General features: G+C 41.8%; 1 protein-coding gene across 5 annotated transcripts in view; it reads right to left on the bottom strand.

Moving 5' to 3' along the window:
- Positions 1-23,972, bottom strand: part of kmt2cb (lysine (K)-specific methyltransferase 2Cb) — a 65,628-nt gene extending 41,656 nt beyond the window's left edge. For 4 of the 5 annotated variants that reach the window (XM_069685325.1, XM_069685328.1, XM_069685326.1 and 1 more), the window contains exons 1-2: positions 1,862-2,012; positions 639-753 (exon numbers count right to left, since the gene is read on the bottom strand). In XM_069685325.1, coding sequence (XP_069541426.1) covers positions 639-753; positions 1,862-1,929 — 183 coding nt within the window. In that variant the 5' untranslated portion in view covers positions 1,930-2,012. Of the gene's footprint in view, positions 1-638; positions 754-1,861; positions 2,034-2,917; positions 3,081-3,705; positions 3,816-3,977; positions 4,088-5,522; positions 5,730-7,083; positions 7,232-8,876; positions 8,966-17,484; positions 17,680-23,337 lie in introns of those variants that run through there. The other variant, XM_069685330.1, reaches the window with a different exon arrangement.
- Between the last annotated feature and the right edge of the window lie 1,081 nt (positions 23,973-25,053).

Raw genomic sequence — 25,053 nt, 5'->3', positions numbered from 1 at the left:
CAACAGGAAAATCAGACCATTGAAACTGAAGACTCATTTTTCTCTCTTCTGCACCCACACCAAAACTACCGTGTGAGTGGGGACAGGGGTTGGTGGCATGTGGCCCGGAGGAGCGAGTGGCATGGGTGTGTGGGTTTGTGTTCCTCCTGTGCTGAGTCAGACAGAGAAGCCAAGTGTGAAGACCTTTCATCACCTGCCGAGGCCTCCTCCGACCGCAGCAACAAACCGGGTGGTGTGTTAACCAGCTGCCTGAGTGACAAGCACACCATTTACCCTGCTGGGGGATGAAGGGCGGAGCTGCACCGAGGGATGCGTGCGATTACCATACACACAAATAAACAATATGCTGTCTTAAGGCACTGAGGCTGAACTGAAGCCTTTAACAGATCAGCTGGTGTTCCATTTCTTTACCACAGGAAGTGCAAATACACACCACCTGAAAAGTCACATGCTCAAGGGTTGTAGACATTTGTGCCAGAGCCATATCATGTGTGTCACAGCGATTCTGGGTTCAAATGTCCTGTATTTTTATACCTGGGGTATCATGTACAAAAGGGTGTTTAAAATGTCTTTAAATACCAGCCCTGTATTTTATAACATCTCAAAGAAGCCACGCAGCATCGTGAGGTCTTCCCTACCTTACATCTCCAGCCGTTGGTGGGCAGAGAGTCTATAGCAGGTTGCAGACAGAAGGTGTGGTAGCCTGTGTCGCACAAGTCACACACCAGCATTTTAGTGTCCTCTCCTGGGTTCCTGAAAAACAAGAAAGATGTACAGTAGTTACAAGGATGTTCACAATCATGGTTTTAAAGAGGTTTCTTAAACAAAATATTTCTATAACTATATTCCTCGGTTCAGCACTTGCAAAAGCAGGTTTATTCTTTGAAGTTTTTTATCTTCTTTGTACTGATCTGTTGTTCTTACTAAATTCAATTCTACTTTTTATGATGTTACTAAATGAATGAGTGCATGAATCAGAAGGGAGAACCAGCCTTTTCCTGCCAAAACTCATATCTGCTACATTTTTTAATAAAGTATACTTCCTGCCAACACAAAAATACTGTACCTTAAGCTGCTTGTTTACAGAATAAATACATGAGTAGAATGGTAAAAGTAATATTGTATTTTCATGGTTTTAACACAAACAACTGCTCCTGCATGAACGTTGGTATGCTATAATATTACCCCAGCAGAGTAGCCCACATAACATGTAAGTGTGCGTCACGTTATGTGGGGGTGCTACATCACTAATTGTAGGGTTGGCAATGAGTAAGGCTTATGAATTGGTTGGAGAGAAAAAGGAAGGTTGATGGAAAACAAACAAGCAGCCTTTTTTTTCCTGGCCAGTGCTGGATGTATTTTACTTATTTGCACCGTCATAAATACACGATTTAAAATTGATTTAACATAGACAATCGAAGCAAAGATATGCCAAGGGAAACATGATTAAATGAATCAGATAATTTGAAGCTGGTCAAAACTAACACCCTTTCCATAACAATTTGTTACAATGAATCACAAACACTGGCTCATCTTGAAAAACACCATGTTATGCCGAGCTGACATGTTACTAGGGTTTCTATGTAAATCTGAAAGCTCAATGGACAATGATCACCTAAGGCAAACCGGCCTGCTTAAGCTCCTGTGCTGTTTAAATAAGGTCAGAGGTTACATGACTGAGCTTCGGGGTACTACTTCTAGTTAGCTCCTCACAAACCCCAGAAGTAAACAAAGCAGCAGAAAGCAGTAAGCCCGGAAGCTATAGGGAAAATTAGTAGGAAGAAAAGTGAATGCAAAGCTAGAGAGCACAAAAACAATTCAGCTGGAGAGACACATTTAGACGGGTGGGAAGGTGACTCACTTGCACGTCTGGCAGATTTTGCATTCAGGGCACTGCCAACCTGCCCTCCTTAGAGGGGTCACGGCCATGTCCAAGCATATCCCGTGGTAATGCTGACCACAACTGGTGCAGAAGAGCTGGTCCAGTAGGTCCCCTGGGTTATCACATAGCGCGCAATTTACATCATCTACAACTGTGGGCAGGAAAATGAAAGAAACAGGATTTCAGTTGAGAAAATAAGAGAGACACATCAGACTATGCAGTTGATACAATTGTACACACAATGGGCCTCATTCACTAATATCTGCGCAGAAATGTTCTTACTCTCCGCAAAAAATAAGTACGTGCGCAAAATCACCGTCGGATTTATGACACGTGCGTACCGGCCAATTTTGTTCTCACCACCGTGCGTATGTTAGTAAATCAGAACCATTCTAAATTGACAGGCGCGTGTCCGCGATCTGCAATCAGCATACTGCCACGCCTCTATTTCTCTATATAAGGACATCTGTTTGGTGCCACATGAAGAGAGCGGTGATACGGAGAAGCCGAAAGAACGTGAAAGATGGCCTCAAAAGGTAGAAAGAAAAGTTTCACATCAGCAGAAATAGAAACAATTGTAACAAAAGTGTTACATTTCAATATGAACATTTTCATATGGTCTACTCTATTGTAAACTTAATAAACTAATTCAACTGCTATAATTGAAGATTTTAATTATATGAGAGTAAATTATGAGGATGACACGGCATTTACGTTTGGTCCATATATTAGTAAATTCAATTATTGTTGTCTATTAAAGCCTTTTTTTCAATAAATGAAGTTTTAATATAGTACGCATTTAGTTAAAAGGGTGTGTGTTAACATTTCCTAGGACATTTCTTTCATCATTTGTGCGTACGCATGGTCTGAGGGAGTTCTAAATTTGTTCGCAGAGTACGAAGAAATTTAGTTAAGAACAAATTGATGAATCCCAGATTTGTGCGTCAAACGTGCGTACGCACAGTTCAAGCACGGATTCGTGCGTACGCACTGTTCGTAAATGAGGCCCAGTGTATCCCATTTTACACGACTCACATTTGTCAATGGCCAATTCACTGTGTTCTGGGCAGAGGAGCGCGAGACTCCTGATATCCTGAAAGGTCCCAGCTGCCCCCGCACAGGGGTAATGGTAGATCTGAGCACATCCTTCAGCACAGCACTTAATGGATGCTCCAAGGCGCTTACAGTATGCACAGTGCTGCAGAAAGAGAGAGAGAGAGAGAGACGGATCATCAAATATGTCTGAAATGTCTTCATCTGCAACTATAATTAATAATTTCCCTGAACAGCGAAGGAAACATAAAAGTCTAAAACATGTCCGTTACATTTTTCATGAATGACTCAGCTTATGTTAAGGACACTGATTTATCCTTTAATGTCTCTTTGGAAAAATAGACATTGGTTTTCTCAGCTTAGGATCAAAATCCCTGTTTAAACCCCCCGATGATCATATTCATGACAGAACCTCATCCGTTCCCCATTTCTCTCAGTTCTTTGAGTGTGTGCTAATAGCCACTCCGGAGATCAAGTGGAAGACTTGCTGATGGGCTACACGACCAATGGGCTGCAAACGCAATCGAAGAGCTGTGAGCTGTGCCAGTGCTAACACTAGGAGCTAAGCTGCCATGGGAGCTCAGCCCTGTTGAGTGGCGTGACCTTTTCCATTTCACAGCTGAGAGATCCACGCTGCCGTGGCGACCTTTACCAGCCAGTCTGATCCATCAGCTTTGCTGTGCCTCACTGAAGCAGTCCCTCCCTGCTGCCCCAACACATTAAGATGGTGTTAACACCTATTAGTCCGCGGATGTTCTCCCGTGACTCACCTTTGTGCTCCCTGAGTCAATGGCTCTGTCCACATTAAGCAGAGATTGTCCCTCGCCCTCACAAACACCATCGGACCACAAGGCACAACTCTGATGTGCCCAGTATTGCCCTGAAATTTCAAGACGCAGAAGATGTGATGATAAGAAAAGGTTAGAATCAAATTAATGGCTCCTGCAGATTCTGCATCCACATATTGAGTAAATGTCAACTCCAATGTAAGTGCTAACACAATAGTCAAAAGGCCTAAAATTGTTCCGTCTATTTATCTTACCTGACTCAAAGAGAGACTGGACGTTAAGATCTTGTGGAAGGCCGACATGAGAGAGCTCATCCCAAAATCGACTGGCCGGGTCTGGTTCTTCCTCGCCGCCTTCAGACCCACTGCAACAAAGTAAAAAACATGCAGAGAAAGCGGGTCAGCACAGGTTCTCTGTTTTAAAAGAAGAAAGCTAAAAGATGCAGGAGAAGGAAAGCCTGAATCAACTCAGGAATAAATGCAGGAAAGAGACATAAAGCTAGAGGACGATGTGCAGTTTTTTACAAAAGCAGAGAGATGAAGACAGAGAGAATGAGCTGGGGGAAAAATGTTAGAGAGCAAATAAAAAGGCTGTGGGGGAGGAGGGAGGGGAGCAGGAGGAGGAGGAGGAGGAGGAGGAGGAGGAGGAGGAAGAGGGCCATCTTGTTTGGTGTGTGCACAAGAGGCTGGCTGTTCTGTCTCATAAAATCTGTTGAAAAGGATGTGTTTCCCCGAGTCCCTGGCTTGAACTAGTGAGCTGCATAGCATGCGGAAAATGTGGAGAGGGAGCATTAGCATCTAAAAAGGACCTAAGTTCCAGTAAACAAAGCAACGGCCAAAATCAAGAGACTGGTGTCTGGAAGCATGATGGCACACTCATGACAGAAGCAGCCCTGACAGCTTATTGTTCGCAGCCGAAGTTTCATCACCCTTTATGAAATGATCTTCTCCCACCTCCTCACTTTTCCACAGTTTTCCACTCTGTCCTGCACCTCGGCCTCTCTAACAAATCAATATATAATTTCTCCTCCTGGCCCGCGCTCCCTCCCGTGCCACTGTGTGGCTCAACCGAGGGCAGGCCCCGATGTCCAATCACACGACAGCCACACAAACGGCTACTGGTTGGCTTGGCATGAGGCCAGATTCATACTGCTCCCACTGCCCATTACGTCACCGGGATCGCAGAGAGATGCCCAATTGGTTCCAAAGGGGGCAAAACAAATTAGGCAGCAGTCCAAAAGAGTCCGAGGAGGGTCCTTTGTTGGCACAGAGGGCAAATATGTGTGTGCGCATGATGTGCACCTTTCACCTGATGAGGCACAAGTGAGCCTAGGGATGCCTACTGCTCGGGCAAAGTGATCATTTAGCCTTTGAATGAAGAATGACAGAGCAACTTGCTAATTGAGAGAGGCCTTTGAGCTCGATAGGTGTCTCTTGTATGCATGCTCTATTGTGTGAAGGATTTGGTTCATAAGTAAAACACATATGTGAGTGTTTGCCCCTTTTTCTGCCACCAGCACCAGGATATCCCACTGAGCTTCAAAACTGTTTTCCAGAGAGGGGGTCAAAGGTTATACAATCCATTTTCAAATAGATTCATAGATTAAAAATGCTTTGTCACAATTAACTCCTACCAGTGTTTGCACAGGGATTCCACAAACAAATGCTCAGTGATGTACGGCCGTAAGCAAACTTTGATTTCCTGCAGCTCATTAACTCACTAGAGAGACCCATCGCCCTCCTGACCGACACTGACAGCCGAAACCCTTTCTCACAACAGTGTCAGCCAGGCCTACTTACTTTGTCTTTTCCCTCTGTCCTGAGGTGGTCTCTCCTGCCATTTTTGGCTGAGTGGTTTTATCGCCATCGCTGCTTTCGCCCGTCGAGCCTCCTCCACCCATGCGGCTGAGGAGCGCTTCAAGCCGAGGCGTGGTGCTGAATACTCGCAGATCCCCCTGACCCAGCAGGCTGCGGCCACCGCAGTAACAGAAGGCACAGAGACGCTCGCTGAAACAAAGAAAGTGGGTGGAAGGGGGTGTTTAATTATATATACCTACTGTGACTTAATACAGCGACACGCATGTCACCGTGAATTAAGGCCTCTTTCTTCTGGGACTGTCTGGGTAGCAACATACATATAAACACATAAGGCCTACATTTATGAGACAGGCGCACACACACATTTTCTCCACACACTTTCATAGAAACTGAACCACTTGTGATATTCATGTGCTCTTTAAAAAGGTATAATCTCGAAGATTTTCATCTAAATAAATGTCTGTTAAGTCTATCACAGAATGAGGTAACACAATGGTGATTGAGCCTATGGCCCACTGATGACAGCCTTTGCATTAACGTATTATAATGGACTGGGTGTCTGTGGCGACATTCACAGAAAAAATCACAAGCAGAACCCAATTAGTTACACGTTTTCCGTCACCCAGCAGTGATAGGTCTGCTAGAGAGGGTAGGCGGAGCCAAGCGGCTGCTTTCCTGGTCTCTGCAAGTGTTGCGAGTAAACAGTAATCTACTATGGCTGAACAAACAAACAAATTCGACGTCCAGACGAAGGCAAACGGTCCCAAAAGGAAACCGACCGTTAGCGAGGACAATCAAGAGTTACAACCATAACAAAGGGAGCCAGCCGTAGACGTCTGGCGATATACTGTAACAGCGGGAGGACACTTCCCAATTTAACCAAAGGTGCTGCCAAAGAGAACGCAACTGAAATCTTCGAGATTAGACCTTTAAGAAGCAGGTGAAACACCTTAACCTGAAAGCTAGTGTGTAATAGTAGGTGGGTATTTAGATTTTGAGGTCAAATTTAGACCTTTAAACAACAACCTTTAAACCACAATAAGCTGTTAATTCTGCATGATTTCTGTACAAGTATGAAAGAAAAAACATGCCCCTTCAAAAACACCTGTGCATGGAAGTTGCAGATTCTATGAGCGAAAGTGAGAATAGTATCAAAAACTGGAAAGTTGAGCAATTTTATGTTCGCTAAATATTTATTACTTTTTTAAAGCATTACATCGCCTCGTTAATAAGATCCCAGGAGATGCTGCTGGTCTGTCCTCCATCACCAACATCGATAGCAGAGACAGGCCAGGAGATTGATTACAACCTTTAACAGAGTGGCACCTGGGAGTAGAGCTCTGCCTCCACCAGCTGATGACTCCATTTCAATTTAACTATGCACGTGTACACAGCGAGGCAAACAGCATGTCGCATTGCTGGACAGAAATGCTCATGTGCATATTAATATTTGTATGTGGTCCTATTTGCTTAAGGGAAAAAAAAAAAAAGGATCTTTTTCTCATTAACAGTTATTGTTCAGGGGAAGTTGAGTGTTTCTAACCTGCTTTTGACTTCTCCACTCTCTGGGACAGATGGTCCTGCTGAACTCTCGGCTGGAGGGCTCTGGGCCAAAGGGGAAGAGGGCTTGTCCTCCTCTGGCACCTCAGTGGTCACCAATTCCTCATTTTCCACTGGCTGGATTGGTGTTTCTGATGAGGAAGAAAAAAAAGATCAGCATTAAATTCATTGAGAGCCTTAGCATTGCAGCCCGTTCCACATTGGCCTAGCTGCTCCTTATTTCATTGCCAATTATGACTGGAAAATCAGCATGCAGTTTCTAACAGATACAAGCTGTCAGAGGGCAGGTTGATTGCATTCTAGTCAGTTTCCTCCAGGTCAAAAACACAGCCTTTATTAACGAGATGGATGTTAAAATATGGGGGCCATATGCTCAAGCACTGATTACAGTATACCCACTGGGAACGTCAAGCTCATGTACAGAATAGCAACTACAATGGAGGCAAAATCATGGCATCAAAAATGTCTCAAGGAATGGTGTTCAATATTAATGGGAAATATTTTTGCCTGAAATACAATTAAACTCAATTTGGTTGCTATCGTGAGTGCTTTTGTTCTAAATTACAAAAAAAGGCTAATTTCCCTGTGAGAGTTATACAAAACAACTCCCAAACGTACCTCTCACTGAGACTCTGGGCCATGCAAAATTTTATTAACATTTCATTGATGTAATTAGGCTAATAGTGCAATGATTCAGAGTCTTCCAATTGAATTTTACAAGGACAAATTCAGGCTCATTACCTCCTAATAACCAAAGGCACCTGTGGAAGACGTCTTACAATCTTGTGACTAAATATTTAACTTTGTAATTCCGATACGCTTTCAATATGTCACCATGTTACAATTTTCAGGACAAACGTGTTCAAACGGACAGTTTCATATATATTTGAAATGTGTTCAGACGTTGTTTGCATTAAACAGTTACACTGCACATGTGACACAAATCACAGGTTGTACATAAGATTAACATGGACCCACGATTTGACCTTAACAACATGCAAAGATGACCAAAGCTGCACACATCACTTCAGAGATGAGACTGTATAGAAACTGTAGGTTTCACTTTGACAAACGCCTGCAGGCAGAGAGAGGAGCGTCTGAGAGGAACCCACTGGGGATTTAAGAGAAATGGAAGTAGACCGAAAAGGCAAACTCAAGAGCATGCTCTCTTCTTTTGAAATAAAATAACAGAAGAAAAAAATGTATTTTTGGACCTTTCTTAAACTCCTATTTTTTATGAAACATAACCCACAGCTAATAAAAGTTAAGCTCGCCACAGGCAGAATTTCACTCCTCAATATTTGCAGCACAGCAACAGGGCAGCACTGAGATGTATGAGAATGGGAGGCATGATCACGTGATGTGATGTACACACATAAAAAAGCACATAAATGGGTCTGGAGAGACTGATGGGATTTTAAAAAGCTTTTAGAGGGCATTAGCCTTGGGCTCTTTCCCACTGCACCTCAATGCCAATCTCAGAGCAGGAGGAGAGATGGAAGCAGTAAGGGGAGGAAAAAAAAAAAATACACACCCACTGCAGCTTCACAGCTCAAGCTAAACCCTTTCAATTATAGCCCTGAAGTAGACGCATGGGGTGCCAAGAAAAAGCTCTCATCCATCCTTTCTCCAGGAGAGGGAGACTCCTCTACCTTAACTGAAATACCCTTTTGAAGCACTCTCTGCATGCGGCTGCCTGGATGAGCAAGTTCAAGTCTTATATCATTCCCCAGACATAACCAACGTGTGCGAAAAAAGGGTAGTGCAAAGTCTCACCTGTGTCCTGAGGGCCAGTGGACTCCGTTATCTCAGTCCCATCCATGCTGTCCTCCTCATCCACAACAACCCTCCCTCTGGTGCGACCCCTAGGGTGAAAAAGAAACACAAACAAATAAATAGAGGCAGGAAAAAAAAGAACAAGACAAGAAAAAGTGCCGGGGTTTGCCTCTCTCTCTCTCTTGAGAGAGAGTGGGGGTGGCAGCGGAGCGGTCATGAATTAGTTAAATATAGTCACAGCTGTCACTGATTTTTAATGGAGGCACTCAAGCCGCTGGGCAAGGCGGAGGGGTGGTGGTGGGGGGTGTACAATACAGACTGGTTGTACATGGAGTTTGAAGATGGAGGCGGGCTAATCTAAATAACTCTGCTCTGAAGATTCAGGTGAAGGATGGGAATTTGAATAATTAGGCACTTAATGTAACATCATCCACACATAAAATGTGCCTGTGTAGAGTAACACCAACATCTAAATCGACTGTTGCTCATAAACCTGAATTGAAATGTGTTCATACTCAGATCAGCATGAAACAAACACCTTATCATTTAAAGTCCCTTGAGGGATGAAGATACATGAGTAAAGCCCTTTTTACACTGCCAGTTCTAGGCTGGTCTGTTACGTTGCGTCTTCTATGTAGAACGCACGGAGGCGGAATGGTGGAGCGAAGTTGTTCCTCCTCTGAGCCGCCATCAGAGGTAGAAACAGAGGCGAAACGGCGTCTGTGTAAACAGCGGAGCAGGAAGGGTGAAACAGCGCCGTGTATGTGTATATTTGAAGCATGCGCTGTTTGTTTACACCTCGTGCACGTTTTTACTTGATGACAAGGCCGTAGAATTGTGTAGGGACGCTAGGGACATGTCCCTACCAATATCCAGCAACGACTGAATTGTCCCTAGCAATAATTTTGCTCAACCGCTGCTGTCCGTCAGTGTCCGTCTAGTCAATGTATTTTGTACACAAACTGTTAACAAATCTCACACCCTACTAGTCCCGCCTCCCTCCGCTAATATGACTGGATTTGCCGTTTCTTGCTAATGCGTAATTGGCTATAACTACATCTACTTGAGAAATGCAAAACCTCTGTTAGCAAGATGTATGGATGTGCATGTAGGCTAAGTGAGGAAGACATCCTTTTTTTGTTTCGTGCACAGAAAGTTGCTGACATCTAAAAAAAGAAAGCTACTTCAACAACAAGTAAAAATGTAAGCCACTTAAATAAAATATTTTCTCAATTGCTAATGTGTAGAGTCAACAATAATGGTCATAATACTTAACTTAGCCATAAATATTTAGCCCCCCTTTTCACATGGCATGCATCAATCATTGTGTTATTTTGACTCACTCAAGTGACAGAAACAACTGGACCATGTTGTAGCTCAGACAGAGGAGGGGAGGCAGGGTCACAGGTGATGCTGATTAATGACTTGGTGATATGTCAGTAGTGAGATTCAGCATTGGGACAATTGTTAGTCTGATGTACTGTATAACAATGGTTCATCAATGTTTGTTTCAAATGAGAGCTTTGAATAGGCACATGTTGTCTCACTGTTCATATGGCATGCATCTATGTGTTATTTTGTCAGGTGACAGAAGCTGCCGGACTATGTAGCTAGTAGGTCAGACAGAGAAGAAGAGGCTGGAGGAGAGGCAGGGTTGCAGGTGATGTCGAATAATGACTTGATGATATGTTAGTAGTGCGATTCAGTATTGGGTCAAATGTTAGCCTGAAAGCTGTTGCTTTACATATTCATCTATAAATAAAGGCTCTAGATGACATTCAATTTTTGTCAGAAGTTTATTATAAATGCTAAAAGCCTCAGCTTCCAGGGCCCCCCTGTGGACTGTTTTTATGTCCCCACCAATGTCAAAATCAAAGCTACACCCTTGCTTGATGAGCCCTACAGTAGATGCATTTATGTTGCACATTTTTAGTTTATTTGTGCTGAAAAAAGGCTGTTAATTGAATGAACTGTAGAGGGAATGTTTTCCTCCCACTGCTACGTGCTGGTCATTTTGGTTGACTATTATACTGTTGTGTTTAGTGAAGCTGACATACTGTGATATTTCGTTCCGTCTCAGGTCCAAACTGCACCATTTTTTATTAAATAAATGTGAATTGAAAAATGTAGGTCTCGATATGTCATTAAAAAGGTGGTGGGTCCTGAGGCTAGACCAGTTGAGAACCACCGATTTATTATATGATAATAGGTCGGTAATTTAAGACACCACAAGCAAATTTCTAAATTTCATGCATGTGCATGAGTCATGTTTGGTATCTCCTATATCTTTAGGCCTGCTTTATGTATGGGGGCTGTGATCAGTCCAATTGGAACAGAAATACCAGAAATGACACGTACTTTGATAAATATCTAACTACTGGAAATTTCAGCCAATAATAAAAAAACACAGCTATAACCGTTCATTTTCATATGTAATCAACAGCTTCTCTTTTTAATGACAGTAGCTGCTGTAGCCAATTCTTATGTAGAACAAAGCACTTTAAGCCTCTAAAATGAAGGCTTGTTGTGTTGACTCCATTTATGTAAAAGCCAAATATGACACAGCTGGATATTTCCCTACACTAGAATTAAAGTGATGGTTATGTTTTCAAAACAGTGGGTTTGTGAAAAGGTCAATGCTCCATTTAATTTTCCACTGACTAATGCAAAATAATTAGTCATGCTCAACCTGAAACATCATACTCAACACAATTTTCAAAGGCCTGTTTGACAATAAAGTACAATGTATCACTTTGACACAATTTTTAACAAAGAAATATTTTCAATAAAATACTTAATGACCAGCTCCAGTCATGTTTTAAGACGTATGAAATGCTCTGCTTGAAATAAAAATTATGTCTGATATGTATTTTCTGCAAAATACGTTTAATTAGCTTGTAAAAATCCTCCCAAGGCATCTCCCCATAGTCCCCGCCCACTATGCAAATTTCCAACCGTCCCCTCCGTCACGCACCTGTAGCTCACCTTGGACTCTGCCCATCAAACTCAGAAAGCTGAATGCTTTTTTTGATTTTTCTGTTTTGCTACATTAGCTTCTATACACTACACAATGGCAAGTGGTAATAGGGGTAATTCAGCCATACACGTTTGAACCATAGACTGTATAAAAAAGATGGACGACATCACAGCTCCCTAAAAGTGAAGCCAAAACATTTCGGGCGCCCCCCTGCTGACTGGCTGCAGTATAGGTCATAAAGCCCGCCTCCTCCATGTTAACAGGTGGGACATGGGTCAAACTATAAAATCAAAATACACGCCTGATACATTTTTCTGTCATTATAGTTAGTTATTATCATGCTGATTTACGCCCAAGTGTTCATTTTTCTGACAAGTTTATTTTTAATTAGTTATTTGATGCTGTCAAAATAAAGATTGACAGCTCTGTTGACAAATTCGGCTCCTGCAGCCAATCAGGCCGGGTGAGCAGAGTATAGGATGATCCGCAAGTGGAAACGTAACTAAAACAATCACTACAGTCATTGAAGTTTCCATACATGTGAACGTTAACCTCAGACCAACACAGAGAAGCTATTCTGCTGTTAAACACGCCGGTGTGCGGGATCCTTGCTGTATTGGGTATTGGGTTAGCAGAAGTGGCTACGGCCGCTAAACTCGCCGATCTCTACTGCGCAGTCTCTGGCTCCATATGACGTCACCATCGCAAGATGGCAGCGCCTATCACAGGGGCTATTTTGGCATCAATTTTGTACAATGGGAGCAGATGGAGACGCGTTGTCCATCTATATATACAGTCACTGGTTTGAACCTGAAAGCTACATCGTAAAATTACAGCCGAAAACAAAACACGCCTCTGCCATCGTTGAGTGGCAACTTTCTGAAAGTGAGTATTGAGTTCGATGGGGGTTAAAGCTGTGGTTGCCATAGGTTACACATAATGATATGCATAGCGTCGCCCGGTCCATTAACAGGATTGGCTCCTTAGGTTTTTGACGTCTTAAATCCTGCCAATCTGAAAACTTGTTGTTCAGCCTGTCCTTGGTACACTGCAGTTTAAAAGCAGACAGGCTCAGCCATGGAGATGACTGCTTAAGTTGTCCCTGATGTGTCTTGTAGCACATGAAGAACACCAAATGGAGATGTTTACAAGGTTAAACACTTGATTTTTACTGGAGGGGGTCTTTAAACATAATATATAATCAGTATTGGGCTTGATCGCTTTAAAAAATCAAATACACTGTTTTCAACTTATATTATAGTATAGTTAGTATAACGATGTTTACAGCTGCTACAGATAGGAATGTGCAAAACATAATTAAAAAGATGATTTCCACCCTGATCACCACAGACTGTAATGTGTAAGGCTGCTTATTGAAAATTGTCTATTGCACTGAATGCCCAATGTTGCCAATATTAGACTATTTTCTGTCTGCAAAAGTCTTAGTTGAGCTGCTTGTGATTCACTTGGCCTTGGCTTCTCTTGTGGAATGAGATATTGTTTTTTTAGAAAAAAGGTTCTATTTCTAAAAAAAAAAAAAAAAAAGGTAACCAAACAAGAATCGTTTCTGAAATAAAACTTGGGTAACGTATTAGCTCTGATATTAAATATGAATAAAAATAACAAGGCCTTTCCATATTTTAACACTTACGTGTTACATGGAGTGTTTTTTTAGAAGCTTGCCAATCAAAGCTCTGTTAAAACACGACAAATTAGAGCTAACCCACAGTGTAGCAAGCAAGTGACCAATAGCACAGTTACAGTATCCCTTTCCCACTGGTCAGAAAACCCGCCAACACCCAGCTATTTTGCTCAGTGGGAAAGGTTACAATCAGCTTTCAGACCTGGGTCAAATGACTCTGCAGTAGACCCGGGTAATTATCGCCTCGGCTCCCATCGGCAATGATGGGAACACAAAATCAGGGTCGACACGCTAATCTCCTTTGCCTTTCCGGCGCAATTCTATGACGCGCATTGAAGTTCGGGTCGCTGTGGCATAAATACAGAAGAACAACATACAACGGCGAATTTGTTCTTAGTTAGGTGCAAGATGCAGCAACACTGGCAAGACGGCGAGGTGGGAGAGCTTCTTCTGATCCGAGGGGTTGCGTTTGTGAGCAGCAGAAAAGAGACGGAAAGGAGTATACTCCACTGGCAATGGGAAAAGAGACAATCGGCATTTATTAGCGGTCTGAAAAACGACCTTTTTTAATAACACTAATGTGAGGGTTAGGCAGGGATGAGGCTGCCCAAATCCAGTCCAAGCTTCCTGCCACGACAATTACACACTGCCCCTCCTTTTATAGGACACAGTGTAAAAAATCATACAAAATAACCCAGGTAAGCTTTGAACCTCTTAACATATTTTAAGGCAGAGCACCGTGCAGCTGTAGTTTGCATGAAGAAACGCAAGTTTGGATCAGAAGCGTGTATTGGCAAATATTCATCGGGATATCCCTTCTCATGTGTCTACCGCCTGTTGTGTGACCCAAATATATCTCATTACTGATCCTTTTCAAGATTTCCTCTCTGGAGTGCCATTGTAAATGTTATCATAGCCTTTACTCCACTTTCCTGCTGTCATCATAGTTTTTAAAATGATGATTTTATTCAAAGCATAATGAAGAAAGTGCAACGCTTCCACTATCTTACTGTATGTGCCTTATCAGCAAATCAGGCAGGCCTTACTATATGCCAATGTGCAAACTCATACAGATGTGTGCACACCGACACACATCCCTTTTTCACATACAGTATGGAGAGATCTGTCAGTGTCAGCATCCTCCAAGGGGAGCTCTGTTAAACTAATCTTGGGAGCGCCATGTGGAGGGGGTAATTGTCAAGGATACAAATTAAATGGCAACATCAATTGTTAGCATGCTAAGTGGGGAGAGCAAACACGGGCCAAATGAGAGCAGCCTGTCTCAGGGGTACTCAGGAGGATACAGGGGGTTGGATGTGAGGGAGGAGATGCACGGATGGGGGGGTGGGGTAATTTTCGGTGCCACTGGAGAGAAAAATCTGAGATGGCTGTATGCCAAATCAACCCCTCCCTCTAAATGACTTCCATGTCAAGATAAGGAACAACGCTAAAACCCAGGAACGACAGAGGAGGCCTCCAGCAACAATGGTTTAGACATAATTACCTGTAAGCTCGAGTCGAACACAAATATCTCAATAAAGGTGGAACAAAAGTACCAAACTTGAACAGAGAGCTCTTTTCATGTTCATGTAGAGGAGCAAACAGGAGCTGCTGAGCCAAAGATTGGCTGTCTTGTAGTTGTTTAATGCATGACAATATCTGAACTCGTACAACTCTTAAAATATTCGACGGCTAAATGCAACATTAGAAAATGTCCAACAATTAGCTTGCGTGTAGCATCTACCTATTTGACAAGGGGCTTCAGCATTTAAAAGTAAAAGTAGGCAACAATTCATAAACATGTTTAAACTGTCTTTACCTAACGAACACGTCACAGAGTTTACAGCAGCAAAAATAGCTGTATGTGTTTTTTACTCAAGTCAAGTCATTCATTGTTCATAGCAAACACTTTCACCATCTCAAGCTAATGACATTTGAGTGGGTTTTTGTTTCTACAAGGCAAATCCAAATCTAGAAATTAGCTGAGTGACATTTTCATGTATGAAACCACAGTCCGGTGTATACACACAGAGTGGTCGCTGTTGGTGGTGACGTCTTTACATAGACTGCTTCATTCAGCTGTAATTATATATAGTTACGCTAAAGGCATCAAATTTCAGCATCGAGACGGCCTGTCATTTCACTGACAAAACCCTCAAGACTAACATTCAACCCCATACCCTGCACAACTTATCCCCCCACAGTCCCACCACAGGGAGAGAGAGAGAGAGGGAGAGGGGGAGAGAAAAAAAAAAAAAGAAAAGGTGAAAATAATGCTGTGGTAAGTAGTCCCAGCTAGGAGGGTGCTGCCTGGAAAACCCGACCTGGATCGTGACGTACTGAAATGGACTGACTAGCAGATGGAGCGTGGGCAAATCTAGTAAATTCCAACAACCAGGTCTTCAAGAGCGATTTCTGACACATCCTCCTTTGTCACAAGCAAACTGGCTTTTAACACTTATAACTGGTCATTTGAATATTTATAAACACTGCTTATTTCCATTTAAAGCCAGTTGGTTTGAACACACAATGACTCGGAGGATAATTCCCACTCTGTGAAGTTGCACTCTTAAGAGTGTGTGATTGAGCACAGTGTGACACTTAGTCTATTTTTTGGTGTAGTTTGAACTGCAAACAGGTAGTTTTAGGCCAGGAGAACACGCAACCCATTCAAGTGCTTTATGATCAATAGTGTGATTAAAAATTAGGCTATAGTGAATTGGTCTCAAGGAGTTACAACCCAATGTCCAACCAAAAAGCTCTTGAGTTTTTGGAGGGGGATATTACAATGAATACATATTGAATAAATACAAACATTCAATACCAAGTCATTGTTGAGCAAGCAGAGCGTTTAGCAGATCCAGTTCAATGAAATCTAAGATGGGATAGATAACTGGTATCCATAGTGAGCTCAATCATTTTAGCAATTATTTGCAGCCTTATCATATCCTATTTAATACAACAAACTATGTTGGTCTTCATTCTGACCACAAAAACACTGGCATAACTCTAAGAACAGTAGCAGATCAAGAAAAACACATTGCTGCAGAAGGATTTTTCTTGACCAGATCGCAAACATCAAGTTATTCATGTCTGTCCCAGGTCATCTCTCCACTGTGGCATTAACGCATCGTCTGGATGCTTGCAGATTAAACGATCCATTGGGAGCAGGGTATTAAGATTGATTGAGAGGACGGCCTAAGGAGAGAGTTAAGAACCTTGGGGGCATTATATTACAGAGCAGCTCTAAGCTGCATTATATGTTGCTATGGAAGTTACAAAGAAGCCAGGCACCATGTACAATGCCTGATAAGAAATGTTTGTGCTGGCCATACCTGAAATCAAGCCGCTTTGGTTCTGGTAAAAATCCCTTTATGACAAGGATTTCTTGTGTGATTCAAACAGGATGCCTTATCACAGATCTGCCACCAGTGAAATGGCCAAAACACGACCAGTCTTAGACAAGATGATTAGGTATTTCATTTAAAACATAGTAAACTCTTGGTAACATTAGATTCCAGAAATGAAGACAATATTGTTCTTCTATCTGTCATTGCAACACCTAGATGTTTTTATGAGATATTTCTTCACTTCTTGTAAAAATCAGGGGTTGGAGGAACACATATTGACATGTTAATGGTCAACAGTCGCCAGTTAACTTCCACGGACATTTTTGGAAAATTCTATAATCTCATAAAACCATGATGTCTCGTCTCTTTTGGATTATGTACCAGGTTCAGTCTTGTTTTACCTTGATGAGCAGTGTTTTTAAGAAGAAAAAACTGTTGTTCTAAGGCGAGCGTTTTCATGACTCCACACATAAATGGGCCAGAACTGGTACCTGGCCATGGAGCTATACCTCACAAAAAATCTCAAACTTTGCGTTAGATTAGCAGCACCATTATGTTGCACCATATACAAGGATGAGTAATTCCTTGGTGCATGCAAAAAAACAAAAGATAAGACAAATTTCCGATGTAAAAACCTACTTCTTTCTGTTCTTAGACGTGGATGAGGGTGGCGCCTGGGGTAGGATGGCAGCAGCAGCAGCATCCTTGCGCGGCCTGCCACGTGGTCGCTTGTCTGCGTGGGCAGGACTTCCTGTGGACGTGGCCCCTACACTGCTGGAGGGCGGTGAGGGTCCCTGGTCAGAGGGCTCCACAGTCTTATCCTCTGATGCCATTCTGAAAAAAGTAAGAAAGAAGAGCTCATGATAGGTGTTACACAGTATGCTTAGGTAATTCGTGTTTTCCAACACTAAGAAGAAAAACAGGTGCTGATAATCACCTCTATTGTTTTCATATTGCTTTCAAACCCTGGACAGGAAAAAGGAGATGACGCATCATGGTAAATTTCAAATCCTTAAAGCTGGAAGAACTCGCAGCTTAGTTCACCGAGATATCCAGATGTCCATAGATTTTTAAACTCCTTTTTAATCAGCTAGTTGAGGTTTAGATATTTCCTACACAATATAGGAATAAGGACGTCACCGGGTCTAAGGTTTGGTTGATTATGTGCCACCAAAGCAAAACCCCCTGGGCGTCCTGTTGGCAGGGAACGACACCTTGTTCTGGACATGTTCAATGGGTTAGAAGTGCCTGGGGTGCTCTTCATATGACCAGGTTGCATTACCATTGACCCATCCCCAGATCCCTACGTGCCCTGTAGAAACAACCTCAGCACCTAAAGTTGAAAAAAATTCCAAGAAATATTCTCCTGTAACTTAGCTTTTGAATAATGGGAGCACAGCAGTCATTCTCAATTCTTACTCGAAGCATTCTGTTATGACTTCACATCCATCCGTTCCGGGTTTTCTATTTGCTGCAACCCACCCACTGAAGGAAAAACCACTACAAACTGGTCAACGGTAAATATGGGGAATGTTGCCCTTTAGTTATATTTTACAATCTGAAGTACAATTTAGGGATTACATGAGTGCACTGGAGAAACAAAGGACAATGGAACAAGATTTGTTTCAGGTTGCACCAAACAGGGTTGGATGAAATGACAATATTTAAGACATTTTTAGCAGGTTAAATTAGAACTATTCTTCACCATTTTAAGAGATATCTAAACTCGTATTATTCTTGGTGAATTAGGCAATTTCCAAAAAACACGAAGAAGTTGAACCCATCATCCATGCAAAAAGCACCGGGCATGAAATGTATGAATAAGTAGATTGAACTACAATTACATATACAGTATGTATACCATTAAATTAAGGTGGTGCTTATGAGTATTCTTATGCAATTTATGACTATTTCTGCCTTCATCTTTCAGTTGCAACCCAGGGGGTGTCACACAGACTTGGGATGAAATAAATAAAAATAAATAAATTATTCAAATTGGTAGGTAGGCATACTTTTATATCTTTTATATCTTAAGAGTACAACAAGTACAAGTCCTCAGGCCTATCACATATAACAAAGGGTTCCTGTCTTTCTGCCGCTCTGCATTTTTCCACAGTGCCTGTATTTGTAACTCCTCTACTTAATAAAATAAAATAATTATGAATAGCAGAAGCTCTGTTATTTTCCATTAAAAAGTTTCAGTCAACCACATTTTCCTCTCCTCAGCCATCATGCTAGCTAACCTGGCAGGTGCCACCAAATTGACACCAATTAATCTGAAGGTAACCGACGGTTAGCTTAGGCTTTATCTGAGGGGCAAAATGGTGTGAATGCATTGACCATGTATCCAGGGATCCATCTGTTAGGTCTAATGATTGCATGCTGAGTCTGCATGATGCATGTACATAAAATGCTTTCAGGCAGGTCTTTTCTAGGGATGTTTTCTGATTCCAAATATGAGTTGGATACTTAGACTTGAGTATCGGCCGATATTGAGTATCCGTCCGATCCCAGCGGGAATTGTAAAATGCATAATATGGGCGGAAAAGTACTTATTAATGATGTTTCGATTTTTACTAAAATTACACGCTCAAGGGGTGCTGTTTAGCTCAGTCGGTAGAGCAGGCGCCCCATATACAGAGGCTACAGTCCTCGTCGCACTGATCGCAGGTTCGACTCCCGGTCTGCCGATCATTTGTGCATGTCATCCCCCACTCTCTACTCCCAACATTTCCTGTCTATCTTCAGCTGTCCTGTAAAATAAAGCCAAAAGGCCAAAAAAATAATCTTAAAAAAAAAATTAAAAAAAATTACACGCTCAGCAAGCAACACACAGTTGTTTTATATAATGACATTATTGTTTAGCTAAATCCTGTTGAATTTTAGGGAGGCTAAATTATGGTATCTGATCAGTGCTTTTACTGACATAATCGGCGATACCAGATTCCGCATGTTATCTATTGGAACAAGTCTTTTCCGATGCGTTTATCTCACATGCTAAGTTTGTGATGATGGTGAAATTGTGATTTATCATGCAGCTCTATGCTTTATGCTAATGTTATTCTTTGAGGAAGTGTTGATTTTGAAATTTTGAAATGGGTGTGAGAGAAAAAAAATGCCTGCAACTGCGTTTGATTTTCAGCCCTGGTTGTACCGTTGGTAAGGAAACACAATCTTCTTTTCTTACTCTGGAACATGTCTCCAAAGGTGACCTTGCTTCCAACGACTTCAACAGAATGAAATAAACAAGAATATCCCCCCTAATACTGACTTTGGGAATTGTATGCACATTCTGTCATGGTTAGCCCTGGTGCTAACCTGATGGCCATACAAGATAAATAGCCTAAATAAGCTATTATTTTTGGGATATTCATTTGTTTGTGTATTTTCTTTTACAAAGTGAAACTGCATCCAAACAGCGTAAAGCTTCTACAAAATAAGAAGAATTGACTGCTTCGTGTTTAATATTGTATATAATATTTTATCTTTATGTATCTGACAGTGGGGGGTGTCCTTGCAGCTATTAGCTACACTAGATGCTGAACATTGGCCATTTCCCATTGAATTCTTTTGAGTTTTCACGCAATTCCATTTTGAAAAGCTCATCACTGCAAGTTAAAGCAAAGATGGTGTTCAGCTGGGTGGAGATGTAATAACTGCAGAGGGCATAGCATGTGATTCGTATCATTTTCATGCTCAAACCATTCAATGGCCACTTGTGCACTGCATGAAAGCATCTGCATTTATTTTTACACAAACTTATTCAGGTTTTTTCTTTTCATTTGACCCCTGAATGTGAGTTGCCTGTTAATTTGTTACACACACTGCTTTAAAAGGGTGTTTGCCTGCACACATAAACATCAAGTCTTCTATACAATACAAGGCAATGCAGTAAGACTTTTGCTGTGCTGCAGGCTAATGATGCTGCACAGCAAGTGTTTTGTTGAACACTGGAGTTAAACTTGCAGTATTAAAAGTTTGTATTAATAAAGCTTAACAGCGTTTTATGTTTTGTTTTTTTGGACTTATAGCACTAGCACGCTCTCATTTAACAGCAGTGCTGTTGTTGAATAAGTCTGGTGTAGACAGAGATGGCTGCTGCTGCTGCTGCAGCGCTGCTTTCCCTACATGAACAATGTAGCCAAGGACAAAGTTAGCAAGTGGCTGTTAAAGACATTTGAGTATCATGCAAGCTAATGATCAGATATTTATTTGGAAAAATAAATAGATCTACAAGGCAAGAGATGAATGGATTTGTATACCTCACGTAGTGAGTAACATCCAATGAGATGTGTTTTAATGACTATATTTTGCAGCCTCAAACATTCTTATTCTGACTTTCAAATAAATTACGTGATGAAGATTATGGAGCGAGACATACACAGCATTACAACTAGATAGTGAAATATTGGATCATATGTGCTAAATGATTTCGAATTTATCAAAGGTTTATGGATAAGTGACTCTTCTGACCAGACAGGGATGCAGTTAGATACATTATCATTAAACCCTAGTAGAGAAGAGCTGGGATGTGATAAATATGTCTCAATAAATGTGTAACAACCAGACCAGATTCGTCAGATTAAAATAATGCTTAGTGAGAACAAACATACACTTCATGTGTTTACTGAAACCTAGGTTCATATGTGGGTAATCCAAGTACTTGAGAAGATCAACTGCACCACTGCTCTGATTATTTTACGAAGAACCAACCTGTGACCTTTCCAGAATTAACCTGGGAGGAATGAAAGTAAAGCGGGATTGATAGAGTATCTGGTTTTGCACTTCAGCACACACCATGTTTTCAACTACCACCAAATATTTCTGATGGTTCCTCTTCAGAAAATCCATACAGGCCACTTGTTAGCTTGTTTTTCTCTACTAAAACGCAATTACATCAGACTACATTATGACTAATCTTTAGGATGACTCATGAGAAAGTCAACTTTGCTAGTTTTGTTTAATTATAGCAGTAAAATGTTTTAGAAACTATGGTGGGCCTGATAATCCACATAACATTACATCCATTAGCTTTTAACTTCCTGCATATTTGTACAATGTAATGTCAGTGTAACAACATTCTTTTGCCCCTAACAGCTATTTTAAATGAATGCTATTGGTTGCTAGTCTTGTGCTGAGACCTTAAATTATTTCAGAAACTAAATAGGCATTTTGAATTGTTAAACCAAAAAAGGTCTTAACTTGTGCTGTAAGATATTGTGGAACAGACACATTTTTTGCTGCTATTCTGTGGTAATTCTCTCTCTCTCTCTCTCTTATATCTATATTGGCCTCCACCAGCCTCCAGGCTCTGCACAGATGGTGGTCCAATATCACCAAACTCCACAAGAATTGTTAGTCATTACAATTCTGGCGCTGTTAGTACAATTATTTAGAATTGGAAATAGAAATTGATCTTAGATGTATGGAAAAGAAACAGGGGGGTTGCTGTTTCTCATTCAGGCATCTAATTTCATGATTCCATGTAAGTTACACTGCAAGTAGTGATGTAAGTAAAACTAGTTGAATAAGGATCATTTTATTACTAGTTAAACCTCAACTATACAATGAAAATAACGTTGAATGTTAGGGCATCTGAGGTTAGCATCCGAAGACTACCACCAGGCAGTCACGACCACTGCAGGCACAATTGGAGACATGCTAACGTTAGCTTTTGTTAACTCAAGCTTGGGCACAAAGCAGCTGCATACAGCTAACGATAGCTAGCCTGTTGTGTTGAACTCTGTCGCCTTTTCCTTGGCGACCACACACAAAAGTATTGCCAGTATGAGACATAAAATAAACATTTTTCTTATTTAACTGACAAGATCAGATTGGATTCAGATTTGAGAGACATTAGCCAGTAAGAAAACTTTGAAAGAGCCTCACAGAGCAAACAGGTTACCTTTGGTTGTAGTTAGTTGGCCAACTCATCGTACTAGCTTGTAACTAAAACACCAGACATTAATGCTCCGACCTTTTGTTGTCAAATATTATGTTGTGGGTATAATAAACTTAGCGATTAACCTCGATCACATTATTCGTTAGCAAGCTTACAACTGGGTACTAGGCAATGATGAGCATTTGTGCCCAACACACACAAAGGCTCGGTCTATTCAATGAAACGTAACTGTTGTGGAGAACTACAATGCTACACAAAAAGTGAAAATGATACATTATACAATGACGCAGGCTTTGATTTCCGCCTGTCGTTACAAACTAACGTTTGTTGTGTATAAGAGTCTGTGGTATATATTGTGTTGAACATTGTACAGGCAATGTAACCCCCCCATTTCTGATTATATAGCCCCAATGAACCTTTCTTCTGATGCTCGCTCCGGTGAATAGTCTGAGTCATGAGAGCCAAGGCGGCGACAAACCCCCAACATCAGACTGGAGGTGGATAATGTTGGCTCAGCTTTACTTCACAAGGTGAATGCCAAACTAAGGGTGCTTGCATGAAAAACAATGTAACATCTCACTGTGTCTTACCTTCCAGCCCTATGAATAGCGAATTATCCTCTTCATGTCCAAAAAACTGGAGGATGAAACGTCGCACTTTTATCACCCAGCTAGCTAGCAAGCTAATTGAGCTAGCTAGCCTCTCTCCAATGAAGCAACACCGCAATTCTCACAATTGCATCACGCATATCATTGTATTCCAACGTTGCAATGTTATTCCCAACTTCGCCCATTTGATGGAAATGCAGATGATGTAAATCCAACAGAAACCAGCTTCACTGGCACGCGCATTCGGGGGGGATCACTTTCCTTTCTCCAATGACAGCTGTCGTCGCACGAGTTCGGCTTATATAGCTACTTGGTGTTAGCCACCCAAGTCTACAGCCAACAATTTTACCATTAACGTATAAACAAGTCAAAGCCAAAGTCCAAGTGGTTGAAAAAGTCAACACTCCGTAAGTGAAACTTTAAATGTGAATCCTCAGCGAATGAACAGCGACGCGCAGATCGAACGTTGGGTGCCGACCGTTTGGTTGGCAACTGGTTCTATTTTCTTCAGCATCGACAAGCTGCGGGACCAAGCGGCCAGTTCGGAGACTCTCAGCCAGCCTGCCACGCAGTAACAACCGCCTCAAAAGACATGTAAAAACAAACGTTAGCTTGCCAAAAATATCATCCCGTCCGGCACAGTAGCCAAGGAGCAAATATACTATGAAATATCACTAAATTAAGTTGAAGATGACGCTTCGGTGTACTCTATAACGGTGGCCATATCTAATGATAAGTGGCACCGAAGCACAGCCCCTCTAGGCTCCTCATAAAGTAGACCCACCTCCCCCTACCGCAACTACGGCACACAAATCTTTCCAAATCGATGTGCTCCTTCAAAAAAGCGATGTTTCGTGAGTATGGCAAATGTTTAATGACGTCGCTAAGAAGAAATTATAAAAAAACCACGCTAAGCTTTTGACAATTTCTTCAAAATACTCTCTGACCCTGCGGAGGGATATGGGCATTTAGTAAATAAAATAATGGCTAGGGAGGGACCGAAAAGATGGAGCCTGGATTCAAGCCGGGTTGGAGTGGGATTGTCAGCCGTTGGTCCTACAGCTCATGCAAATCTTCGCTAGCAGCAGCAGCTGTACTGACACCAGCAGTCATCAGCCCTCTCTAGAGAGGGGAGGGGGCAAAGATGGATTAAGTTTAATACGAGAGTGTAGTGGTGCTTCAGTGCTCGTCCAGATAGCATCCCTCCAGGATAGATGGCGACCATAAGCAACGCCACATCCCACTTCACAATGCCCCCCTTTTCCTGTTCCCTTTTCTCTCATGAACACATGCACGTACACTGAAAAAGGCATTGCACTTGCTGTTAAGTAGAGGTAGCCTGCAAACTGGCAGACATACTGTACATGCAGGGGTTAAATTTCGGAAAAGCCCCCAGGGGTCGGCTTCCAGCAGCTACACATAACATGTAACAGAGCCTGTGGGTACTAGGCACGTATTAACGTGCATTCATCGTTTTGAGGTTCTTTTGACAACAACTTACTGAGTTTCTCCGACTGAAGCCTCCAGAAAATTCACTAGAAATAAACACAGCTCTATCCTTTTCAATGGTAAACCTTGGCACATCTTTCCTAGACTAGAAGCGCCCCCTGCTGGCCTTTACAACATAGGACGTGTTTGTTTGCGGTTTATTATAGTTTTTCTAATCAATCTAAAAGATCAGGAGACGATAAGAAACAT

The sequence above is a fragment of the Semicossyphus pulcher genome, unplaced genomic scaffold, assembly GCF_022749685.1.
Source record: "Semicossyphus pulcher isolate SPU_LCO1_2020_fin unplaced genomic scaffold, fSemPul1.0.p SCAF_7, whole genome shotgun sequence".
NCBI lineage: Eukaryota > Metazoa > Chordata > Actinopteri > Labriformes > Labridae > Semicossyphus > Semicossyphus pulcher.
This window is presented reverse-complemented; position numbering and strand designations above follow the sequence as displayed.